This window comes from Cetorhinus maximus, chromosome 4 (assembly GCF_964194155.1).
Source record: "Cetorhinus maximus chromosome 4, sCetMax3.hap1.1, whole genome shotgun sequence".
Lineage (NCBI taxonomy): Eukaryota > Metazoa > Chordata > Chondrichthyes > Lamniformes > Cetorhinidae > Cetorhinus > Cetorhinus maximus.
The window spans coordinates 44,283,113-44,303,976 of record NC_135882.1 but is presented as its reverse complement, the minus strand read 5'-3'; the positions used below and the strand labels follow the sequence as shown (position 1 = coordinate 44,303,976).

The following is a 20,864-nucleotide window of genomic DNA, read 5'->3' as shown; positions in this document are numbered from 1 at the left end:
TCTAGTACCCCTCCCGAGCAGCATTATAATATTTGAGGGGATATTGTTTATCATTATACCATGGGCCCAATTATGAAATGCGTTTGGGCTGTGCAGGTCAGGTTGAATTTGTAGTTGCAAAGATTTTGACTGAGAATGTTTATATGCCCAATAACAGTTGTCTAATAGAAGTGCTGTTCTTTTGAAATTAACTGCTCCCTGCAATGAGAAACCTCCTCCTAAAATTCTTTTAACCCTGTTATAACATGTTTACAGTTCAGTTTTGATGTATCTCATCAATTGAAGGATGCAATTCCAAGTTTATGGAACAGTGAGAATTACATTTTTCATTTACCATTAAATAAAAGCTCCCAATCCAATATTAATGGCCACCCCCTTAGCTATGCTTTCTCATGTTACCTCTCCATTTCTATTGTCTCAATCACAGAAAAAAAATCTATGATAATTTCTTGGAGGCTTTGCTCACTTCCTTCTGTGTCTGACTCAGAAAGAAACATCTCTAATCAATAAGTTTTCAAATATTGTTCTAACTGTGTAGCCTCTGTCGTCCTCCTTGATATTTCTGTACCTGTCAGCCTGCTGAATCACACTCTTCTTTAGATGCCCTTGTCCTCATTTAAAACACTTAATCTCCCTGATCCTGGTCATTCTATTTGGTATGGTCCCATCTTCAGTTTAAGTCCAAGGGTGAAGACTTTAAACTAGTTCGCACCCAACTGATTTAGTCATTCACCTCCAGATTTGGTTGGAGCACATCAGACAAGATCAAGCACAACCGCTGTTCGCTAAAACTGCTCACTACTCCGGGATCATCTGGGAATCCAAGGCTAGCTCCAGGGTTCTTTTCTCCGTTACCAACTACCTTATGCCCTTCAACAAATGCAAAGAACTCATAGACTTGGTTGTCAGTAAAATTGAGCCCATCCTTTCAGCAGTATCTCTCCCTTCCCACTACCCATGCCAAGGTTCTCCTCTGTCCTAACCCTGAGCCCACAACTTACTCTGGTTTCTCTCCTATCCTCCCTTATGCCCTCTCTGAACTTGTATTGCCCATTTTAAGTTTAAATAGTTTCCCTATTGGCCAGGAGAGGCAGAAATGATCTTCTGGACCCCACAAGAAACCTTGGACCTCCTTTTGCACCTCAAAATAGTACCATTGATATTATGTTGGCTCTCCAAAAGTGCAACACTTCACAATTATCTGCATTAAATTGCACCTTCCATTTGATTGCTGACATTTGCAAATATTCTCCTTGTTATTTACTGTATTGCAAAGTTTTATACCATCCGCAAACTCTGAAGTGGCACTCCATATATCCAATGCAAAGATCATTTTATAAACAATAAAAGCGGTGATACTAATACCAACCCTTGGGGGAGCCCACTGCATATTTCTTTAGTCAGAAAAACATGATTAACAACTCGTCTTTGCCTCCTTTCTCTGAGCCAATTATATACCCAAGTTACCATGGTCCCTTTAATCTCATGCACACTTATTTTACAAATAAGTATGTTAGGTGGCACTTTATCAATTCCTTTTAAAAGTTGGGGTGATAAGAGTAGAATTGGGAGACAATCGTGGTCAGTGCTGGGGTAGGAGGGGTATTCCTTGGGCAAGTTAAGGTGGCTTACAAAATATAAAGGTTAATTTACTTTGTAAATAGGAACATTGAATGCAAAAGCAAGGAAGTTGATGCCAAATCTTTACCAATTATTGGTTAAGCCTCAGGTAGAGTATTGTGCAGAACTTGGAATTTAGGGAAGACGTTAAAGCTTTGGAGAGGGTTTTGGGAAGTACTAGGATGATATGGATGAGGGAGTTCAGTTATGTGGAGGGATTGAAGACGATGTGATGGTTCTCCTTGGAGCAACAAAGGTTAAAGGGAGATACAGTAAAGGTATTCAGAATTATCAGGGTTTTTAATGGAGCAAGTAAGATGAAATGTTTTCTTCTGACAAGTGTGTTGGTAACCAGAGTTCATAGATTTAAAATGATAAGCAAAGGAACGAAATGGGAAATTAGATTTTTTTCCACATGCAGAGTTGTTCAGATCTGGAACACAACCTGTAAGGGTGGTGGAATCTGATTCAATCGGAACTTCCATAAGGTGATTGAACATGTTATTGAAGAGGACTAATTTGCAGGGCTATGAAGAAAAAGCTGGAGAATGGAGCTATATTGGACCCCTCTTTCTAAGAACTGGAACAGACGTGAAGGGCCGAGTGGTCTCTTTCTGTCATGTAATATCCTGTGATAAGACCCACCTCCTACAACACTGCTGACCATATAACTTCCTTTCCTGGCCCCCTTGCTAGCTATTATTGTAAATGGTTCCTTCCCATTCAAATATGTTATAATCATCATCCTCCTTGGGGGAAAAAAAACCTGGTTCTTGAGCGTGTTGATGCCTTCCACACCCATCTTCTCGACAACACCATCCTAGAACCCCTCCAAGTTTCCACTTTCCACAGTATTGAAATTGGCTTGATGAAAGTCACAAATTCCCTGTGACTGTCGTGCGTTATCCCTGCTCAAACACTCTCCAGCATTCAACATGGCTGACTACTCCCAGCCAAATCTTGCATCACTAGTGTAAACTTAGATGCTGCATACACTTGGTTGTGTACACATCTTGGGTAAGTATCTTGTTTATGGGGTCTCCACAATGTATCTTGGGTTCAGTGTGAATAAATTACAGAAGAATACAGAATAATTAAACCTGTGGTTTTCAGTTCCACACAAGAAAGCTTTCACAAAGCTACTATACCAGAGTTTTAAAATTGGATTTGATGAACCTGAATAATAACTTTTCAGATTGCCATGGCCTCATTTCTTACCTTTAATTGACAGAGAAAGAAAATTTAAAAGACCTAGAACAATAATTTAAAAATCAAAACAAATATTTTTAGCTACTCGTGAACTGATGAATTTATGGTTTTCTATTTTTATAACTCAGCATGCATCTGACTTGGTGAAGACAGTTGCCTCTCGGTATGATGAGTATATCAACATTAAGGATCTGTCAGACAAAATCACTCGTTCATTAACTGCTGCGAAAAAGGATAATGACTTCATTTACCATGACCGTGTACCTGATCTGAAAGATTTGGAGCCTGTAGGAAAAGCCACCTTGGTGAAGCCTACTCCTGTCAGTGTCCCCATGAGTCAGAAATTCACTGGTAAGCTCACACTAAGAGAAGCCACACTTGGCTTTTGTGGCAGGAATTTATTCTTTGGAAGAAAAATGTAATTAGCTTTCTGTCCTTCAGGGGTGTGCATTCTGAAACCAACCTATGATTTTTTTTGTATTCGGTGACAGTTGAACTTTAGATGCTTTGAACTAAAGGGTCTCTGTTTCATTTGTAAAAAGAGAGCTCCACAACCAACAGATCAGATCAAAGTGTTGCGGTCCTGCCACATCTAGTTATTTGTGGTGGTAGACAGTTAAACAATTAACAGGAGAAGAAAACTCCATGAGCATCTTCTGCTATGATGGTGGAGCCCATCATCTGAGTGCAGAAGACAAAGCTGAAGTATTTGCATCCATCTTCAGCCGGAAGGTGGTGTTGATCCTCCTAAGATTCCCACAATCACCAGTCTTCAGCCAGTTTGATTCACTCCACATGATATCAAGAAACACCTGAATGTATTAGATACAGCAAAGGCTTTGAGCCTCAAGAATATCCTAGCTGTGGTGCTGAAGACTTGTGCAATACCCATGCTCCTAGCCAAGCTCTTCCAGTATAGCTATAATACTGGTATTTACCCGACAATGTGGAAAGTTACCCAGATATGTACTACCCACAAAGCAGGACAAATCTCTCGCGGCCAATTATTGTCCAGTCAGTTTACTCTTAGTCATAGACAAAGTGATGGAAGAAATTGTCGACACTTCTGTGAAGTGGCACCCACTCACCAAATAAGCTCTTCACAGTTTCTCAGTTTGGCCTCCACCTGGATTAGTTGGCTCCAGACCTCATTACAGCCTTTGTTAAAATGTGAACAAAAGAGCTGAATTCCAGAGTTGAGGTGAGAGTGACTGCCCTTGACATCATGGCTGCATTTAACCGGTTGACATGAAGGAACCTGAGCAAATTTGAAATCAATGGGAATTGAGGGATTGGGGAGTTGGAACTCAGGATTGGCTGAAGTCATACATAAAAGGAAGATTTTATGTGGCTGTTTAAGGCCATTCTTCTCAGCCCCAGGACGTAGCTGCAGGAGTTCCTCAATAGTGTCCTGAGCACAACCATCTTCAGCAGCTTTAACAATAACTTTCCTTTTTATTCATTCATGGGATGTGGATGTTGCTGGCTGGGCCAGTGTTTGTTGCCCACCCCTAATCGCCCTTGAAAAGGTGGTGGTGAGCTGCCTTCATGAATCGCTGCAGTCCATGTTGTATAGGTACACCCACCGTGCTTTTAGGGAAGGAGTTCCAGGATTTTGACGCAATGACAGTGAAGGAGTGGAGATATGTTTCCAAGTCAGAATAGTGAATGGCATGGAGGGAATCTTCCAGGTGGTGGTGTTCCATTATGTTGGCTGCCCTTGTCCTTCTAGATCGTAGCAATTGTAGGTTTAAAGTCTGTGCAGCCTTGGTGTGTTCCTGGAGTGCATTTTGTTGATGGTACACGCTGCTGCCAATGTGTTTTGGTGTTGGAGGATGTGAATGTTTGTGCATGGGGTGCCAACAAGCAGCTGCTTTACCTTGCATGGTGTCGAGGGTCCTGAGTCTTGTTGGAGCTGCATCACCCAGGCAAGTGGAGAATATTCCATCACACTCATGACTTGTACCTTGTAGATGGTGGACAGGCAGAAATAAGATTAGTTAGTGTTCAGTTCCATTTGTAACTCCTCAGCTATGCAGCAGTTCGTGCCCGCATTCGGAAAGACCTGGACAACATTCAGGCTTGGGCTGATAAGTGGCAAGTAACACACATTCACACCATACAAGTGCTAAGAGATGGCCATCTCCAGCAAGTGAGAATCTAACCATCTCTCTTTGACGTTCAACGGTATTACTACCACTGAATCCCGCAGCATTAACATCCTGGGGTGCACCACTGATCAGAAATTTAACTGTCCAAGCCTCATAAGTGATTACAAGAGCAGTTGAGAGGCTACGAATTCTGCAGAGTCGATTCCTGACTCCTGAAAGCTTGTCCACCACCTACAAGGCACAAGCCAGGAGTGTGATGGAATACACTCCACTTGCTTGGATGCGTGCAGCTCCAACAACACTCAAGAAGGTCGACACCATCCAGGACAAAGCAGCCTGCTTGATCCGCGTCCCCATTCTTAAACATTTCTTAAGAACTCACTCCATCGTTGGTACACCATGATTACCGATGCATCTTTGACAGCTCTTTCCAAATGAACCCATGATATCTGCTGCCTAGAAAAACAGGATCACGTGCATACGGAAGCACCACCACTGTCAAGCTCCCCTCCAAGTCTCATTCTCTTGTTTTGAAAATATATTGCTGTTCCTTTATACTCTCCGAATCAACGTCCTGGAACTCCTCCCTACAGCACTGTGGATGTATCTATATTACGCAGTGTGCAGTTGTTTGCAGAGGCAGCTCACCATCACCATGGGCAATTAGGGATGGGCAGTGAATGCTGGCATTGTCAATGACACCCATATCCCATGAATGATTAAAACAAAAGGCCTCATTTGTGCTAATTCTGGGATAGTCCTGACTCTTGTTTTCAATGAAAAGGAGGTGAAAGAATTGGATTAATTGGTAGTACCAACAAGTCTCATTTCCAGGTGAGTTGTGTAAGACAAAAATGAAGAAAAAAGCATTAAGGAACCCTTGGAATATTTTGGCAACCTATTGAGGCAGCAGCACAAAGCAGCTGCATGATGAAAGCTAAAAGCAGGCAGGGTTAAACAGACCGACAACGAATGATGTGAGCAGAATTCTGCAGCACTAATATATTTAGTTGAGAATGGTAGAACACAGCCAGAAAAAGAAAGAGCTTGCAGTTGGTTCACACTTTTCACAACCTTATGGCATCCCAAAGTGCTTCACAGCTGTGAACTGTTTTGAAGTGTAGTCACAGTTATGATGTAGGGAAACATGGCAGCCAAATTGTGCACAGTATGGTCCCACAAACAGCAATGAGACCATGAATAGGTAATCTGTTTTGGTGATGTTGGTTGAGGAATAAACATTGACAAGGACACAAGGAGAACTCCCCTACATTTCTTAAAATATTGCTGTGGGATCCCATATTCACATGATAGGGCCTTGCTTTAACATGACTTCTGACAGTGCAGAATCTCTCAGTACTGCACTAAAATGCGAACTTGGATTATGTTCTCAAGTGTCTGGAGTTGCTACCAATTAGCCAAATCTGACACCATCCAGTCAAACACTATGGGTGGATTGGAGGGGAAGGAAGAGGAGGACCAATATCTTAATAAATAACGGAGCACAGAATGTGAATGCAAGAGTAAAGGTTGGAGTCCTTGAAAGCAATTCAGCACCTTGGGATGATGGACTTCAGTTATGTGGAAAGACTGGAGGAGCTGGGAATTTTCTCCTTGGCAGAGAAACCTAAGAGGAGATTTAATAGAGGTGTTAAAATTTATCAGAGTAAATAAGGAAGAACTATTTCTGGTGGATGGGTTGGTAAGCAGCGCATGCAGATTTAAGATAACTGTTAAACCAGAGGGGAGATGAGAACTTTTTTTATGCAACAACTTGTGATATAGAATTCATTGCCTGAAAGTGTTATAATGTAGATGCAATGACTTTTAAAAATGAGTTATGTTTTTACGTGAAAGGGAAAAGTTTGCAAGGCTAGGGGAAAGAGCGGTGGTATGGATCTAATTGGATAGCTTTCATGGAGGTGGCACAGGCATGAGAGGCTGGATGGCCACCTCCTATGCTTTAAAATTATTTAAAAAGTAACGTATTTGATCCTAGTCCGTCACCTCCCAAGGCCCTGCAGTTGTTGTCACTGTCCAGCCAATTTGGTTCACTTCATGTGTTATGGAAAAGCAACTGAGTACATTGGACACAGTAAAGGTAATGGGTGTGACTGTTGCATCAGAGTTGGCCACCCCATGCAAGTATGACCTTGCATCTAACTGACAATGTAAAAAGAATTGCTCATGTATGTCCTGTCTACAGCCTAACTTGGCCAATTCTGTCATATTGATCTGTTCCCAAACATCAGTGAAGTGATGGAAGGAGTCATCAGCAGTGCTAACAAGCTCACCAATAACTTCAGTTTGGCTTCTGCCAAAAGTGCCTGACACGCAAAGCTTTATCATCATAACCTCACAATATCACAGGAGTCCTTCAGGGCAGCATCTGCAAGCCAACCATTTGCACCACTTCTTCAATGATGTATTTTTTTTTTAGATTGGGAATATGAGTGTCTGTTGTATATTCTAGTGCTCAACATCATTCACAACTTGTCTGGTAACCAAGCAATGCCAGCCTGCCACAAATCGTATGGATCAAGACTTTGGTTCATAAGCGGCATATAGCAATTGTGTCACAAGTACCAGGTAATGACCATCCCTGGTAGAAAAAAGCACAACCACTTCCCCTGATTTTTAAAGACATTGGCATTGCCTAGACCCCATCAACTTCTTAAGGGTGGACATTAATCAGAACTTAAATACGCCAGTCATAATACTGTACTGACAAGATCAGCACAGTGGCTTGGTACTTGGAAATAAGTGACTTGTACCCTGATCCCTTGAAGCCTTTTCACTATTTATGATACTCGAATCGGAAACGTGATGAGGTACTCACCATTTGCCTCGATGGGTGTGGCTGCATCAATATTCAGGAAACTCAATACCACCCAAGATAATGTGAATAAGTTGATTAGTACCTCTGACATTGAACTGAATATGACCACTGGCAGTAGTATGTACAGAATTCAGGACAGCAACTCGCCAAGCTTGCATTGATTGGACCTTTTGAGCTCTGCAGCCTGTAGCTACCTGGGCAGCACTCATGTGAACACCCTTACTGCCAAATTCTCCTCTAAATTATCCACCAATTTGAGCTTCAATAAAGGAGAAGAAGTCAGTGTCATTGCGACAAAATTCTGAAATTCCCCATCCATTGCCGTGGTGGGGAGAGTCATCACAAGGACTGCAGCAATTGAGAGAAGTAGACCACCACCACCTTGAGGCAACTCACGTTGGGCAGTACTTGTAGCCTTGTAGCATTGTGCATATCTGAAGAACAAATGAAAACAAAACAGTTAATGAAGTGATGTTCACTGGTCTTCTGTCAATTTGGTTTTTAATGATATGTTTCTGTTCAGTTATTAAAATATGAAATACATGTAGTAAGTTAGCAGGCGTGTTTGGTTTTAACTTCAATCTTAGCTTTTTTGAAGATTTGCACTAGCGGCTTTTAAACTACATTGGCAACTTAGCTTTACAGTAGTGAAATTAATTCCAGGTATCTAAATGATCACTTGACCTTTATCTGTAATTTTAGCAATCGTTTGGGGTGCGTTGTACCTGAGAAATAAATTTTCAGCCCCCCAAAAATATTAATGCAATGTTTTCAATTGGGGATCAAATAGAAGTGTTGTTGAATATTTTTGCACTTGTTGTTGTTCTGGACAAATTTCTAAGAGCATTTTTTTAAACTAACTTACATATATAGATGTCTTTGTGAAGATGGTTCCTTTGGCAGTGCAGCAAGCTCTGAGTGCGTACGGCCAGAGAAGGGCCGACCTGGTGAACAGACTGATAGCACAAATGAGAGAATCCACTAATCTAGCCAATGGGTAAGTAAGAGACCTCTAATTAAGCTATTAATAAGAACTAGGAGCAGGAGTAGGTAATTCAGCCCCTCGAGCCTGCCCCGCCATTCATTACGATCATGGCTGATCTAATTTCGGCCTCAACTCGAATTTCCCACCCTCTCCCCATAACCTTTCAACCCATTACTAATTAAAAATTTGTCTATCTCCTCCTTAAATTTATTCAGCGTCCCGGCATCCACTGCACTCTGAGGTAGTGAATTCCACAGATTCATGACCCTTTGAGAAAAGTAATTCCTCCTCATCTCTGATTTAAATCTACCACCCGTGGCCTAAAACTATAGCCTCTCGTTCTAGAAGGGTAAACATCCGCTCCACATTACTTTGTCTATCCCCTTTAGCATCTTATATACCTCAATTAGATCTCCTCTCACCCTTCTAAACTCTAGCGAGTATAGGCCTAAACTGCTCAATCTCTGCTCATAAGACAAGCCCCGCATCTCTGGAATCAATCTAGTGAACCACCTCCAGTGCAACTACATCCTTCCTCAATTAAGGGGACCAAAACTGTGCACAGTACACCAGGTGCGGCCTCACCAATGCCTTGTACAGTTGCAACAACACTTCCCTATTTTTATACTCTATTCCTTTAGCAATAAATGCCAAAATTCCATTTGCCTTCCTTATTACCTGCTGTACCTGCATATTAGCTTTTAGCGATTCATGCACGATGACACCCAGATCCCTCTGCACTGAAGCATTCTGAAGTTTCTCTCTATTTAAATAATAAGTCGCCTTTTTATTCTTCCGACCAAAATGGATAACCTCACACTTATCCATGTTAAACTCCATCTGCCAAATTTTGGCCCAAATTACATTGTTTACACATTGTTTTCTGACACACCTTCCCTGGAATCTCATCAGGGTATAGCTGAGTTTTTCCATCTTCCCTTACAAACAAACACTTCTTGGTGAGATATACTTAATGGGGCCAGGGAGAACATTTTTGTGCAGAGGTGAGAAAACTGACCAACTGGCATTACTGCTCTCCAGTTGATTCAGCAAAGACAGATAAGAATACTACTGGATTAAAATTTCTCAAAGTTCAGTTGTTGCAGATAAAATATGTTGCAATTGCAAATTGAGGATTTTGAAATTAATTGATTAATATAAGGGAATAGAAAAACTAGTTTTAAACCTATGTTAAACTCTAGTGTAGAAATTATAGTGCATTCACTGATTTGATATTTAAATTGAGGCTGTTGATTCATTCAAAAAGTATTTATGTGAACAGCAATATCAGCTTGGAATATTAAGCAGAAATATTTTGAGATTCTCATTTAGATACAATATTGTTGAACTTGGCTAGAGGAAAAAAACTACAATGTATTCGAAATCAACAATGCCATCATCATACATAACCATCTTGTTTGTGAATAGCTTGTGCCCTTATCTGCCTAACTTAAAGGAAACCACAAACATATCAGTATATAGTCCAAAGAGGATTGTGTAAACAATGTAATTTGGGCCAAAATTTGGCAGATGGAGTTTAACGTGGATAAGTGTGAGGTTATCCATTTTGGTCAGAAGAATAAAAAGGCGACTTATTATTTAAATGGAGAGAAACTTCAGAATGCTTCAGTGCAGAGGAATCTGGGTGTCATCGTGCATGAATCACTGAAAGCTAGTATGCAGGTACAGCAGGTAATAAGGAAGGCAAATGGAATTTTGGCATTTATTGCTAAAGGAATGGATATGTGTATACATAGTCATTATATTTTAATTTCATCTTTTAGTGTGCTGGCCTCCTTGAATCTGCCAGCTGCCATAGAGGATGTTTCTGGCGACAGCATTCCTCAGTCTATTTTGGATAAGTCCAAAGCTGTCATTCAGCAGGGTGGGCTGCAGACAATAGATCAACTTATGAGGGATCTTCCAGAACTCCTGCAAAGAAACAGAGAAATTCTGGATGAGGTAACTTATTTCTTTTCCAATCTATTTTTCTCTGCTTCATGTTTTGAGCTTTTTTTGAAATGTTAAACTCGAGTAACAAGAGGGGCACTTTGTAAATGCAGACATCTTTTAACTGGCTTGAATAATCATTTTTTTTTAACATTCCGTGAGATAAATGGGTTTGTGTTGCAAGACAGCTTCTTATTAGATATTCCAATTACACTTTTTGTAACTGTAGATTTAATATAATTCAAATAGGTTAATTCCCCCCATTGTAATAGCTGAAAAGGAACCCTGTTTTCTTTCTGAAAACAAGTTGTAGCCTTTTGTGCTTAATGGAAAAGCACTTGATGCAGTACTAAATTTTTATGTGGAAACCTATCTTATTTTTAGGCACTGAAAATACTTGATCAAGAGGAAGTCACTGATAATGATCTGAAAGCAAAATTTAAAGAACGCTGGAAAAGGACGCCTTCAAGTGAACTGTACAAACCCCTAAGAACAGGTAAAAACAAAACAGCTCAAGTTTCATTTTCAAATTTTAAATCTGCACCAGTGTGCCAGTAACCATGAACAAAATTTACTGTTGGAGTTTCTGCCCTTTAGAATTTAGCTGCTGAAAGTGGGTAACATTATCTTCATTCCTGAAATCTGCTATTTTTGAGCTCCTACAGTGCCTACATGGTCACTGATAATATAAAACTGATTCCTGGTAAAATTAGGGCGCTGTACACACCTTACTCTGCCAATGTTATAATAGACCTAAGAGAAATGGCACGACTGAAGACTTTGGATAAATTTGGCTTGTGTCTTAAGCATGGAAATGTTGAAAGTCACTACATTTGTATCAGTTGTAAGTTACCATGGTTATCGCTGCATTGTTCTACATATTTGAATGAAAATAAAACTGTCTCGCTTCCCTGTTTACACATGAAGCCTGATGATGAGCAGACTTAAAACTAACTTTATTTTGGCCAGAATTCAGATTTTATGGTTGACCACAATGCTGTTTTGGGTCAAGGGTGGCCATAAAGTTGAAGTTTAACCCCATAACCAAACTGAAGAATTTAAAATAATAACTACACATTAGATGGGCCAGTTACAACATTATAAAAACTGTTAGCTCATTTGTATTGGTACATCATTTTGCAAAGTTTGTGCTTGTTTTTCGTTAGAACATTATCTGATTAGGAATGGCAGTGCCTTATTTTGGAACTTGGTATACTGTTAGGTTCCTAAGAGTAAAGCAGAAGAATATGCTTTTAGTTGGTGGGAACATTTGGGAGTGTATAGAATAAGCTATGCGATCACAAACTACACATTTCAGTTGTACGTGCCTTGCTGTTTTAAAATACTTTAGTTTATGGCTTTTTAAAAAAACTATAATCAAACTTCATATGGATTTCAATTGTTGATGGTTGGGAGAGATAATGTTTGATAGTGCATTAATCCATACAGCTATTTTAAAACAAAATGTTCCGAAGATATGCAGTGGATATATAATGAGCTTGTCTATATTAGTCTATTCTGATTCCCATTCGAAGATACCAGCCTGGATTTATCAATAGAAATCACAATGAGGTTATTGCAGAGAAAATTGGACAGCAACATTCAGCACCTGTACACATGATTTCAAATATGGAAGTCCAGAAGTTAGTGTCAGATACCCTACTATTCCACAGGGTGCGCACTAACAGTCCTTGCCAATGGACTTTGCATTGAAAGACATGCAATGGCATAAAGTTGGGGTACTTGTCCACCAGTTCCACATAAATACAGTATAAACAGTTAAGACCTATGCTTTCAAGAGTAAGATTTTCAACAGTGTAATAAATAATTACTGTCAAAACTGGTTGAGTCTTAAAGGACATAGCTGCGATTGGGTCTGCAGCAGGTGGTGAGGGAGCCAACAAAAGGAGAAAACTTATTTGCCCTTGTCCTTACCAATCTGTCGCAGATGTATCTGTCTGTAACAGTATTAGTAGGAGCAGTCACCGCACAGTCCTTCTGGAGACAAAGTCCTGTTCTTCACTTGGCGTATCCCCTCCATCATGCTGCGTGGCACTATCACTGTGCTAAATGGGATAGATTTCAAACAGATCTAGCAACTCAAGCTGGGCTGCTGTGGGCCATTAGAAGAAACAAGATTTTTTACAGCCACAATCTCAAACCTCATGGCCTGGCATATCTCTCACTCTGTCATGACCAACAAGTGGGACCAACCCTGGTTCAATGAAGAGTGCAGGAGCGCATGCCAGGAACAGCACCAGACAACCTGGTGAAGCTACTATACAGGACTAGCATGCTAAGCAGTGAAAGCAGCATGCAATAGACAGAGCTAAGTGATCCCACAACCAACAGATCAGACCTAAGCTCTGCAGTCCAGTTTGAATAGTGGTGGACAATTAAACAGCTAGCCGCAGGAGGAGACTCCACAACTATCCCCACCCTCAAGGTTGGGGGAGCCCAGGAAATAAGTGCAAAAGACAAGGCTGAAACATTTGTAGCCATCTTCAGCAAGAATTGCTGAGTGGAAGATCCATCTCAGCCTCTTCCTGAGGCCCCCATCATCACAGATGCTGCCCTTCAGCCAATTTGATTCACTCCACGTGATGTCAAGAAACAGCTGAAGACACTGAGTACTGTAAAGGTTATGGGCCTTGACAGCATTCCAACAATGCTGGAGCATTCCAACAGATCTGGAGCACAAGATCTGGTTGTGCCCTTCACCAAGCTATTCCAGTACAACTACAACACAGGCATGTACCTGGCAATGTGGAAAGTTGCCCAGGTATGTCCTGTACACAAAAAGCAGGACAAGTCCAACTTGGCCAATTACTGTTCCATCAGTCTACTCTCGATTGGAGTGATGGAATGTTTCACCGATAGTGCTATCAAGTAGCGCTTTGTCAGCAATAACCTATTTACTCATGCTCAGTTTGGGTTCTGCCAGGGCCACTCTGCTTGTGACCAAGGCTGTAATGAGGTCAGAAGGGCTGAACTATGAGGTGAGGTTAGAGTGATTACCCTTGACATCAAGGTAGCATTTGACCAAGTGTGGCATCAAGGAGCCCGATCAAAACTGGAGTCAATGAGAGTGAGGGGTAAACTCCACTGGTTGGAGTCATACCTCGCACAAAGGAAGATGGTTGTAGTTGTTGAAGGTCAGTAATTTCAGTCCCAGAACATCACTGTAGAAGTTCTTCAGGGTAGTGTCCTAAGTCCAGCCATTTTCAAATGCTTCATAATGACCTTCACTCCATCATACGGTCAGAATTGGGGATGTTTGCTAATGTTTGCACAATGTTCAGCACTATTAAAATTATTCAGGTAATGAAGCAAACTGTGCCCATACGCCAAAACCTGGTTTGACATTCTGGCTTGGGCTGATAGGTGGCAAATAACATTGATGCCACTGAAGTGCCAGGCAATGACCATCTTCAAAAAGAGAGAGTTTTCCAGAAACTGAACTGGACCAACATATTAATACTGTGGTTACAAGAGCAGGTCAGAGATTGGGAATTCTGCAGCAAGTAACTCACCAAATCATGTCCACCACCTACAAGGCACAAGTCAGGAGTGTGATGGAATACTCTCTCTACCTGATGAGTGCAGCTCCAATAATATTAAAGAAGCTTGACACCATCCAGGACAAAGTGATTGATGGGCTTCCACCACCTTAAATATTCACTCCCACCTCCACTGATGTACAGTGGCAGCAGTATGTACTATCTACGAGATGCATTGCAGCAACTCACCAAGCTCCTTCGAAAGCACCTTCCAAACTTTTGATCTCTACCACCTGCAAGCTCCTCTCGAAGTCACATGCCATCCTGACTTGGAATTATATCGCTGTTCCTTCGTTGCCAGGTCAAAATTCTGGAACTCCCTCCTGAACAGCACTGTGGGTGTACCTACACCACGCAGACTGCTGCTGTTCCAGAAGGTTGCTTACCACCACTACCTCAAGGGCATTTAGGGATGGGAATAAATACTGACCTAAGTAGCAACGTCTGCATCTTGTGATCAAATATAAAAAAATACTGGCTTTTGAAATTTATTTAAAAATGTGGGGTATCATACTTTCAGAAGTTAGTGTTGGAGATTTTTTTTTAAATTTGTTTTTTTTTCCGTTATTCTACCTGTTTCTCTTATCTCTCTGTGCTATTCATCTTTCACAGTTTTTATTCTGCTTTCTGCATATGATTTAAATCTATGATTTATACTTCCTGAGTTAGACTCTGCATATCTGAGAGGATTCTTCAGCCTGGTTGAAGAGCATCACAATTTTATTGTCCTGCATTGATGTCACAGATGCCCTGTAGAGGGCACCTTATTGGATCAGATGCCAAATTTTAAGCAAGTCTGCACTCAAAAACCCACAAAAACTTTGTGGGCAGCTGACAGTATAGTTGCCGATGAGGGCTGTTCCTTCACCGCTGACTGCAAAATTTGGATCATCTGATTTTTTTTCAGTAAGGTCTGTCAGACAATCTCGTGTCAAAAGCTCTGACCCGAAGGCTTTCCTTTATATTTCTGAATTCCCCTGTCTTATGTCATATCACTCATTACAGCCTTGGTTCAAACGTGGACAAAAGAACTGAACTTGAGGTGAGAGTGACTGCCCTTAACAACAAGGCAGCATTTGATTGAGTGTGGCATCAAGGAGCCCTAGCAAAACTAGGGAATCGGGGAAAACTCCATGCTGGTTGGAGTCGTATCTGGCACAAAGGAAGAAGGTTGTGGTTGTTGGAGATCAATCATCTCCGTTTCAGGACATCACTGTAGGAGTTCCTCAGGGTAGTGTCCTAGACCCAACCATCTTCAGCTGCTTCATCATTGACCTTCCTTCCATCATAAGGTCAGAAATGGGGATGTTCGCTGATGATTGCACAATGTTCACCATTCACTGTTAAGCTCCAGTAGTTGTTTGGAAATGAAGACTGAAACCAAGACAGTCCCCTTGAGATAGTTTTATTACTGGTCATAAAACTCTTCACAGACAAAAACTTGTCTCACCTGTTATCCCTTTTATACAACCAAATGGATACTTAGGTTGTTAATTAATAATTAGCAATTGAACTCCTTTAACTGTTTCTTTCCCTGACATTCGCGACTCCTCAGATGCTGAAGCAGTCTATGTCCAAATGCAGCAAGACTTGGACAATATCCAGGCTGACATGTAGCAAGTAACATTCACGCCACACAAGTGCTAGGCAATGACCATCTCCAACAAGAGAGAATCTAACCATTGCCCCATGACATTTAATGACATTACCATCGCTGAATCCCCCCTATCAGTTTCCTGGTGGTTACCATTGACTAGAAACAGAACTGTACTAGCCACATAAATACTGTGGCTACAAGAGCAGGTCAGAGGCTAGGAATCCTGCGGCGAGTAATTGATCTCCTGACTCCCCAAAGCCGGTCCATCATCTACAACGCACAAGTCAGGAGTGTGATGGAATACTGTCCGCTTGCCTGGATGAGTGCAGCTCATTGAGAATATTCAAAGCTTGATACCATCCAGGACAAAGCAGCCTGCTTGATTGGCACCCCATCCACAAACATTCATTCCCTCCACCACTGATGCACAGTGGCAGCAGTGTGTGCTGTCTACAAGATGCACTTCAGAAACTCACCAAGGCTCCTTAAACAGCACCTTCCAAAACCCATGACTGCTACCACCAAGAAGTACAAGGGCAGCAGACACATGGGAACACCACCTGGAAGTTCCCCTCCAAGACACTCACCATCCCAATTTGGAAATATATCACCGTTCCTTCATTGTCTCAGGGTCAAAACCTTGGAACTCCCTCCTTAACACCGTGGGTGTACCGATACCACAAGAACTGTAGCAGTTAAAGGAGACAGCTCACCACCGCCTTCTCGAGGGCAATTATGGATGGGCAAATGTTGGCCAAGCCAGTGATGCCCACATCCCATGAATGAATTAAAAAAATATATACCTTTTACCACTTGCGAAATTGCAAGGAGCCTGTGTTGATCCCAGAGAAGTCATACTGCTTACTCTTCTAACTTTGTCTTTGCTTTCTAAAATCATAGATGTCGCTTTTAACTGAAATTATCCTTAACCTAATTGGTGTGATTTGTACAATAGCCATTCTGCTAATAATCTTAAAACAGAAGGAAAATACTGTGGTTGCTGGCAATCTGAAATAAGAACAGAAAATGTTTGAAATACTTAGCAGGTCAGGCAGCATTTGTAGAAAAAAGAGTGTTAACATTTCAGGTCGATGACCTTTCATCAGAATTGATAAAAGTTAGAAGTGTAATAGGCTTTAAGCTGGTGAAATCGGGGAGAGTGGGAAAAGAACCAAATGGAAAGCCCGCATTGGAGCAGAAGATGGGAGATGTTAAATGGCAAAAGCCTGTAGAGCCAAAGGGCGTGGTAATGGAAGAAGGAAATAAACAAAAGATGTATCCATGTGAAGTGTAATTGGAATAAGAACAGCTGCCATCTGAAAGCCAGAACGGGGAAAGACAAGATTAAGACAAAATGTGCAAGGAAAAAGAAACAAAATGATGGCAGAAATTAATGGTCCGGAATTGTTGAACTCAATGTTGAGTCCAGAAGGCTGCTAAGTGCCTAATCCAAAGATGGGGTGGTGTTCCTCAGGCTGTATTAAGCTTCATTGTAATACTGTTCCAGGTTGAGAATACAGAGGGCAGCGTGAGAGTCAGGTGGAGAATTAAAATAGTCGGCTACCGGGTGCATGGAGGTCATGCTTGCAGACTGAAGAAAGGTGTTCCACAAAGTGTCACCCAGTCTGTGTTTGATCACCAAACATAGTGCAGACCGCAGCTTGAGCAGTGAATACAGTCCATTGTTCTCACTTAAAAAATTTGTGAAAATCATGACTTTGTGAAACACAGGCTCCCAAAGTAATCAATGTTAAAACTGGAGTTAGGTTCTGTTGGAGCTTCCTTATCAGAGAAAAAAAAAAAATCATTATACCCTGCAAGTTGAAATGTTTTACGTTACTAAATGAAATAGCTTTCAAAATGAAATTTAATGATATAAAAGAAAAAATGTAATTTTCTACTTGCAGTACCTCCTGCTCACTGTCAGTCTTGCTTTTTGAAAATCCTGCTCCCTGACCCTCTTGGTTGTTGTAGATCCTTCCCCTCTCTGACTTGCAACCTCTCCCTTCCCTGACCCTCCGACTAGCGGACCCCCCCCCCGCGCCAACTCTCCAATTTGCAGCGCCTCCCCATGCCCAACCTGTGACTTGTGGCCTCTCCCCATTCCCAACCTAACCTCTGCTCTGTGACTCATCCTCTTAGCACTTTCCTCTCCTGAAGTTGCATTCCTATTCAGAAATGCTGAGCTGGGGTATTATCATCCATATTTGTGTTTTGAAATGCTCACACTTGCTGCTTCCCTCTTCTGAACTCTCGCTGTGAGTGAGGGCCCTGGAGTTGAGCAGTGAGGCAGGAGCAGTCATTTCCAAAAAAGATGGATTATGACAGCTCCAGCTTAGCATCCCTGCACCATTTGGACTTGCACTTTCACAACCCCAGAGCTCCTGTGTCGGGACGGATCTGGATCTTGAACAGGGGCACAAGTTCAGGAGAAGGAAGTGATCAAGGAGCGGGTGGTTCAGTGAGAGGGTGGGTCAGGCAAGGGGAGAGGCCGCAAGCTGGAGGGTCGGACATGGGGAAATGCCGCTCAAACATGGTGTCAATTGGATCATGTGGGAAACGATGTAAAAGTGAATCTCTCAACGCTCAGCGAGATTACAGGCCCCATTAACTTATCGATGTTAAAGCAAAAGAATGTTAAACGGGACTTGCTGTATACAAAATTTTAAAAATACACATAAATCACTGCTTCAACTGGAAGGAGTGTTTCCACCTTGGATGGTGAGGAGAGAGGGTATAAAAGGGTAGGCGTTACACCTCCTGTGCTTGCATGGGGAGGTGTCATGGGAAAGTACAGGAAACAGTCCAAACACAGCTTTCCCTCCCCTCTGCTTTCAGAATTCCAAAGGGACTGTCCTCTCTGTGATACCCTGGTCCACTCTTCAGTTGCCCTCATACCCCTTGTGCACAGATGCTGCCTTAGCTGCTTAGTATTCCAGCATTTTCTCTTCATACTCCTTTTAAAGTAGTGCCTACAAGCAACTTCAAAACAGTAATTAGGCAGTGATTGATTAGTTACTTTAAAGACATCGTGGATATTATTAATTTGACAAAGAAAAATTGAAATTTACATTTATATAACATAAAGCCAGCTAAACCAGCAGATTCTAGCTGGGATTTTCCATTCCTGCCAGCGTTGGGTGTGCTGCTGGATCGTCCGATGTGTTTCACAACAGCATATGTAAGGAGTACACTTGGTGGGCTGCACTTCACTCAGCGCCAGGCTTCACAGACAGCACCACATCACTTAGTGGGGGCTCACTGGTAAAATCAGCCATACGTGGGTGGCTTTTCAACGGCTGCAGGGCAAGGCCTTGCTCGGGCAGGGGGAAGAGGCTGCAGGACGAGAGCTGTACTGGGGAAGGAGGGTATCCCAGGGTGTGTGTGGGGGCACATATTGATCTGTACAAGTGGCCTCAAGATGGTGAGGGCTGAGGAGGCAGTCTCAAAAGGAGGTGAGGCCAGATGGACACGTGAGGGTATGTTTGAGAGAATGGCTGGTGAGATGTCCCTTGAGCTGGGAGTGAGTGAGATGCCAGTGAATGTGATGAGCTTGAGTGTGAAAGTTTAGAGTGAGATGGTTGCCATACCCTGACTGCAAGGAAGAGATCATTCAACTTCTTCTTTGCAGTATTGGCACTGATCGCCATGACCTTAAATGGCCCAAAAGGTTTTTTCATTTTATGATTGCTGCTTCATTTTCCTTACTGGTCAAACTAATAGCTACTTTTGATGGTTCTTTCCTTTTGTCTTTCATAATCCACAAATGTCCTTGCCTTCATTATCTTATTTGTCTTCAGCTGGAATGTTATCTGTATGTTCGAGATACCTACTGTAAACTTGATTGCTTTCAGGATGAAAAAAATGCCTGCTTTGCCTTCAATTGCTCATACACTGTAAAATTCAAGTCCATCAAAACCTTGAATACTTCTCAAATGTTAGGAAAGCCTCTTCAGGCATCTGTCACTGCCTGAAGTATCAGATACGATAAGATTGTTCTTTCCACTGTGTTGAAATCGGGAGTTGACGTATTGGTGCTGACTCTGACTCATTGATTCCTAAGTCCTCAAAACTATGGAACTCCTTAACGTGCTCAGTATTCTTTTCTTTCACCCATAATCTACAAGCTTTAAAAACCCATGTTCGACTCACCTAATCATTAATTCTTGATACTCTTGGATTTTGAAATTTTTTTTGGCTACCTGCGCTATGGGCCACCTTCACCTTAGTTTCTCAGTTGGTAAAAGAAATCTACTAAGCTGTTTTGGGGTGACCCAAAGAACAGAATTTTAGTACACAGGAAGAAATAATGATAAATTTGAAGTAATGATTTTGTGTTTTTTTTCCCCCTTTTCAAAGAGGGAGCTAATTTCAGAAGTGCTCTGGACCGAGCCACCCACGCGGATAAAGTGGTCAGAGAACGTTATGCTACTCACAGTGAAGTAATTGCACTGCTCTGTAAACCTGAAGCAGAGCTGAACTCTGCCATACCATCTGGCAATCCAACCAAATCTCTTCAAGGCAGTGAGGTAAAATAAAATGACGTGGAAGTGAGACTGTAGAGTTGTGTAACCTGTTGACAGATTTTCCCCCTTCCAATTCCTTGCATAGGTAAAGTTTCACAGGTATTTTAACCCAAGTTAAATAGCTGCTATTCCTGTGATCACTGACAGCTTCAGGAGGCTATTTAATTCTTGGATAATCACGTCACTTGATGCTCACACATGATGTTCACACTGGAATATTGACACTAATTTTTGAACCTCATTTTCTCATGGGTTGATCTGGGCCAACTTACCATAGAACCCTAATTAAGCTTGGGGTCTTTACTGGCTGTGCATTTGAGTACCACAGAGTTAGCAGTATTTTAGCCTTGTCTTTGAACTGTAAAGCTATGGAATGAGATTAAAATGTGCTTTTAATTTATTAATTGAGTTTTTGACACTACCAAGTGAGCATTTGTTTCCCAACCTGTGGTTGCTCTGAGAACAGT

General features: G+C 41.7%; 1 protein-coding gene across 2 annotated transcripts in view; it reads left to right on the top strand.

The window, feature by feature from the left end:
- Window positions 1-20,864, top strand: part of pdcd6ip (programmed cell death 6 interacting protein) — a 140,334-nt gene that overhangs the window by 82,514 nt on the left and 36,956 nt on the right. For both annotated transcript variants that reach the window (XM_078540104.1, XM_078540105.1), the window contains exons 8-12: window positions 2,958-3,180; window positions 8,653-8,776; window positions 10,549-10,726; window positions 11,099-11,210; window positions 20,231-20,400. In XM_078540104.1, coding sequence (XP_078396230.1) covers window positions 2,958-3,180; window positions 8,653-8,776; window positions 10,549-10,726; window positions 11,099-11,210; window positions 20,231-20,400 — 807 coding nt within the window. The remainder of the gene's footprint in view (window positions 1-2,957; window positions 3,181-8,652; window positions 8,777-10,548; window positions 10,727-11,098; window positions 11,211-20,230; window positions 20,401-20,864) is intronic.